Source organism: Siphateles boraxobius, unplaced genomic scaffold (assembly GCF_051911475.1).
Source record: "Siphateles boraxobius isolate OS27281-9 unplaced genomic scaffold, OSU_SipBor_1 22, whole genome shotgun sequence".
NCBI lineage: Eukaryota > Metazoa > Chordata > Actinopteri > Cypriniformes > Leuciscidae > Siphateles > Siphateles boraxobius.
Window position 1 is genome coordinate 36366737 of NW_027508833.1, and position 4665 is coordinate 36371401.

At 36.6% G+C, this 4665-nt stretch overlaps 1 protein-coding gene across 1 annotated transcript; it reads left to right on the forward strand.

Annotated features, from left to right (window-relative positions):
• The first annotated feature begins 974 nt into the window (after positions 1 to 974).
• Positions 975 to 2631, forward strand: pth2 (parathyroid hormone 2). Its single transcript, XM_077238617.1, has 3 exons — positions 975 to 1076; positions 1644 to 1753; positions 2271 to 2631. The coding sequence occupies exons 1-3, from the start codon at positions 975 to 977 to the stop codon at positions 2629 to 2631; spliced, it is 573 nt and encodes a 190-aa protein (XP_077094732.1).
• Positions 2632 to 4665: the final 2034 nt, after the last annotated feature.

A 4665-nucleotide genomic window follows, 5' to 3' on the forward strand; every position in this document is an offset into this window, starting at 1 on the left:
AAATGAGACCTAGCTAAAGTCAGCTTCCGTAACAAGCCTCCCTGTACTGAATGAAAATTAGTGTTTTCTTTCGCCGGATGTCACCTATAAGTTGAATGCGTGTTTTTCCACGGTCTGATGAATGTTTACATTGAATAACAATGAAATATACAATCATTAGAAAAGAAGATGCTCCTTATGTATGAAAAACAGTGTTGTCTGCACATGACTGTTTTAGCAGTTGTCAGATTGTGTTGAGTGTTTCTGAAGCAAAAACCTACCTGTGGTTGCGTAAAATGGGACAAATTTTCTTGTGGGGGATTCAGTGTGTTTGACAAGACCTTTCAAATTTAATGAGAGTGACGTTTTGTTTGGCCTAGAATCCAAACGTGTGCGTGGGCTGCATGAGGACAGCACGCACGTCACTTCAAATTCGGTTCGGGATCCTCATTATCGACCCTTATCTTGTAACTCATGATCCTATAGGTTACGCCCAGTGACAGGTAGGTCACGCGCTTGAGTCAAGGTTATTAAATGCCATAGTACGGAAACGCTGGAACAACTAGTTTTGATCATGATCATGTGGCACTTTCCAGATTTATCTTTTTCCTTTTTTGAGACATCATTAAGGTATTCTGACGTCCAAACACTTGTCTTTTCTCCTCTGATTCTTTCCGCTATTTTAAGGCTCCATCCAAACAGGACATTCAGGGGTGTGGCCTTCTCTGTTTCAGCTCGGTTTCCTTTTCAACAAGGAGAATGACACATGCCTTTTTATCTTTTCTGTTTCCCCCTACAACTTCTGACAAAAAGAGAGGTATATATAATCCCACACAACCAAATCCTGTAGATATTCACAGGTAGAGCTACAACCAGAGAAGTTGATAAAGCAATACATATAAAGAGGAACCATAGGCAACTACTCAACGATTATTTACCTACCTAGAGCGTTAGACAGAAATATTGGACAATCACAAACCTCTTTGAGACATTGCATGGAAGATTTGCAAACCAGCTTGGAGTCACTCAAGACTGACTGGATTTTTGACTCCACACCACAGAAACACACAGCCAAGAGGAAGAGCTACTCCACAAAGGTACCATAAACATAAAAATTCATTTGACTATAATTGCAAATCATAATATTTTAAAGTATTCAATATTTTACAAGTATTTAATAATAATGTATTGCTATTTAACTACATTTAAAAAACAAAACATCTATGTTGATTTTTTACAAAATTTTGTAACGGAACAGGTTTTTCCTCTAGGTGGAAACTTTTTTTATTCATTCATTTTGAAATATATTGCAAAGCAGATTGAAAGCAGAAAATAAGTTAAAACTGTCTTGTATTTAAAAATGTAAAAATTCAGCTTTTAATATGTACGTTTTTGTTCTGTTCTTAAGTACTGCTGTATAATGTAAGTGAATGAAAGGGTGTAAATAATGTAGACATCTGAAATATACTTCTGATTGGCTGATATATGAGTTTAATTTCAAAGTTGCCTGTGGTCAGAACTATCTTCTGGCAATAGTCAGCATCCCTCGTATATTACATTCAATATCTACAATTTAAATGTTGCGCAAGTATATCCTCTCCCTCTCTTATCTGTACAGAAACATTTTTCTAATATTATGTCTTGGTCAACATATTTATCTGTAGATGGTGGCTTTATCCTTGCCTCCTCGTCCTGCCCTGTTGTTCTTAGTCCTCGTGAGTGTGACTCTGAAGACATCTGCGTTTCCCCAGCCTCAACTTCGACCTCTGCAAAGGTATAACTGTTCCTCAAAAATAGGAGATTTATTATTATCATCGTTGTTGTTGTTGTTGTTGTCAATTTGAACAGCTGTAGCCTTGTATCCCTTAGGTGAAAACTCACCAAATTCTGCATGCATGAAGAGTTTTATATTGCATTTTATTTAATTATAGGATGCAATAGATGTGTGGTTATTTATAAACTAGTGGTTAAATTAGCAAAATTTAACCCATCAAACACACAACTCCATTTGAGCTACAGACTTAAAATTTCACATGGAAGTCTTTTTCCTAACATAGACATTTTTTTCCTCAAGAACTATAAGTTCTGCTAAACCTTAAAAAACAACAACTTTATTTGTCATTTTTGGAGATAGCATTTATAAACTGGCTACATTTAATACAGTTCTAGAAATTGCAGCCCCAATCCTGGTGTAAAAAAAATTATAAATCATGTTTCATTGTCGATTTAGAGTTATCATTTCATGCTTGCTCATTGGACACATTTCTGACACATCTCTCTCTTCTGAACAGTAACTTGCCTGATCTTGGTCAAGAGGATTCCGAACAGTGGGAAGTGCTGTTCCCCTCCATCTCGCTCCGTGATTGGAGCATTCAGATGCTGAGCGCTCCAGATTTCGGAGCAGCTAAGGCTGGGACAGAACAGCTGGTCGGGGATGATTGGCTTCCGCTCAGCCAGTCACAGATGGAGGAGGAGCTGGTGAAGGGCTGGCTGGGCAACTGGCCTTCACGGGTGGGTCACCAGCAGAAGAGAAACATAGTGGTGGCAGATGACGCTGCATTTAGAGAAAAGAGCAAGCTTTTGACAGCAATGGAAAGACAGAAATGGCTCAATTCCTATATGCAGAAACTCTTAGTAGTTAATTCAAAGTAGTTATTATGTTATGTAATTGTAAATATATAAAATATTTAGAAAAACATTGTGTTTTATGTGGGAGAAAAAAGCATTTGATCATCACTAAATGAGGTAATGTAACCGAGTTAAAGGGTTAGTTCATCCAAAAATGCTCTCATCATATACTCATTTTAATTATTTTTTTCTGCATGGAACACAAAAGGAGATATATAGTACAATGCTTCAGCTGCTTTATTTCCTCAACCAAAAAAGTAAATCATACAGGGTTGGAATGACATGATGGTAAAGTAAATGATGAGAACTTATTTTTGGGTGATCTATCCCTTTTAAAAATCTGAATGTAGATAAAGGTGCTTTCTTTTTAGATGATCTTTGAATAAGGAAAATGCATGATGTGTTTGTTGGTCTGATCTTGATTTGAATAAACACCTGAAAACAATCTGCATGTCTGTTTGAGCAATTTGCCTTAATGGGATTCACATAATATAAGCTTAATAGATTAATAATAGATTTCGTATAGGCACTTTGCTTTACCCCGAAACGGTGAAATTTCTTCAGTTTATTAGTTGATTAGTTTCAGTTAATTTATTGTAAAATACCAGCAAACTTTATTTATAAGATGTTAAATTTACAATCAATTAGTGAATAGATTGATGCCAATCTCACAAATAAGTTAACATATATAGGTATAAATCAGTGTAACTGTTTCATTTCGAATCGGACATAACTGTAAAATGACAAGTTGTTCAGTGAGAGAATCATATTGAGCTCAGTAACAGCTTTTTTTTGTTACACATTTTGACTTATTCAGTAAAATTAATTGTTTCATAAGAGTTATTGTTGCATGAATCTAATATCATGGCTCACATATGTTAGTTGATTTTATTGATTAAATGTTATGTGATAAAATGACATATGCTTAAACATAAAGCTTTCTAATTGCGACTCAAAGTTCAATGTATCGACCAAATTGTTAGGGCTATTTAAAAGTTTGATATAGGTAACAGGTTGCCTACATGTTTGACAGTAGATTACATTATCTAGATAAATAGATTTTTGAGGCACTGTAAAGGTACCATGAAGTGAACCAAGCTGGTAAATTGAGCTGTGTTCAGAGGAGATAGGACCTCCCATGATAATATTAGTAATTTATCGCCAAGCCGAATTAGGATGTGCTTAAAATGGAATTTTTAATGTTCTGACAGCAGAAAATTAAATAGGGCCATGGTTAAATACACCCTCATGACCTCATTAGCCTCGAGCTAGCAGGCGATTAATCAACTGATTGGAGAGGCTTTAAGTATGAGGAAATCTCTGACGGCAGACACCGCGACAGCTGAATCGCTGCTTCAGGTTATTTGTTAGAACTTTATAATGTTTTTTCCCGTTATCTTTCAAAATGGTTTTACAAAAGGTCAAGTCTCGCAAATAGTGCCTGGAGGGGTTGTTAAATAATATCTACTCATGAATCCTATATGGATGGTTATGTATTCAAGAAATAATTTATAGGCTGTTTGTTGGGAGTAATACATTTCAGTAGAAAGTGATTGACTCACACAGTTGACCATTTATCTCCAGTTGTCAAAAATATCTATAGGTGTCAGTTCAGAAGTACAATTTATTGCTCTAATGGAACACACCTAGAAATGGCATCTCTGTTAGGACTGAGAACTGTGCTATAGGAAATCTTCCTGCTGCTCAGGCCTCGTGGTGAGGAAGCCTATAGAAACTCTATAACGTTGAGATGGATGAGAGGGCTGAGGATCACAGGAACTGTAATTTATCACTCCCTACAGCTGGCCTACATGGCAGCCAGAGCCAATCAGCAGTAGCCAAATTGCTTTCTGCACCCCATTCTCACCAAGTGGAACTGCGTCTCAAAGCTCATGTAGAATCACCCAGTACTGCTGTTTCTCAGCGGTTCTGGCACAAGTGTTGGCTGGGTGTGGGAGTAAATACTATGTGTTTTGTGTTTGTGCTGAAGATCAATGTTAGCTCGATCTGCATATTTTAGCTGTCAATGTCAAACACACCGCAGTTTCAAGATTATGG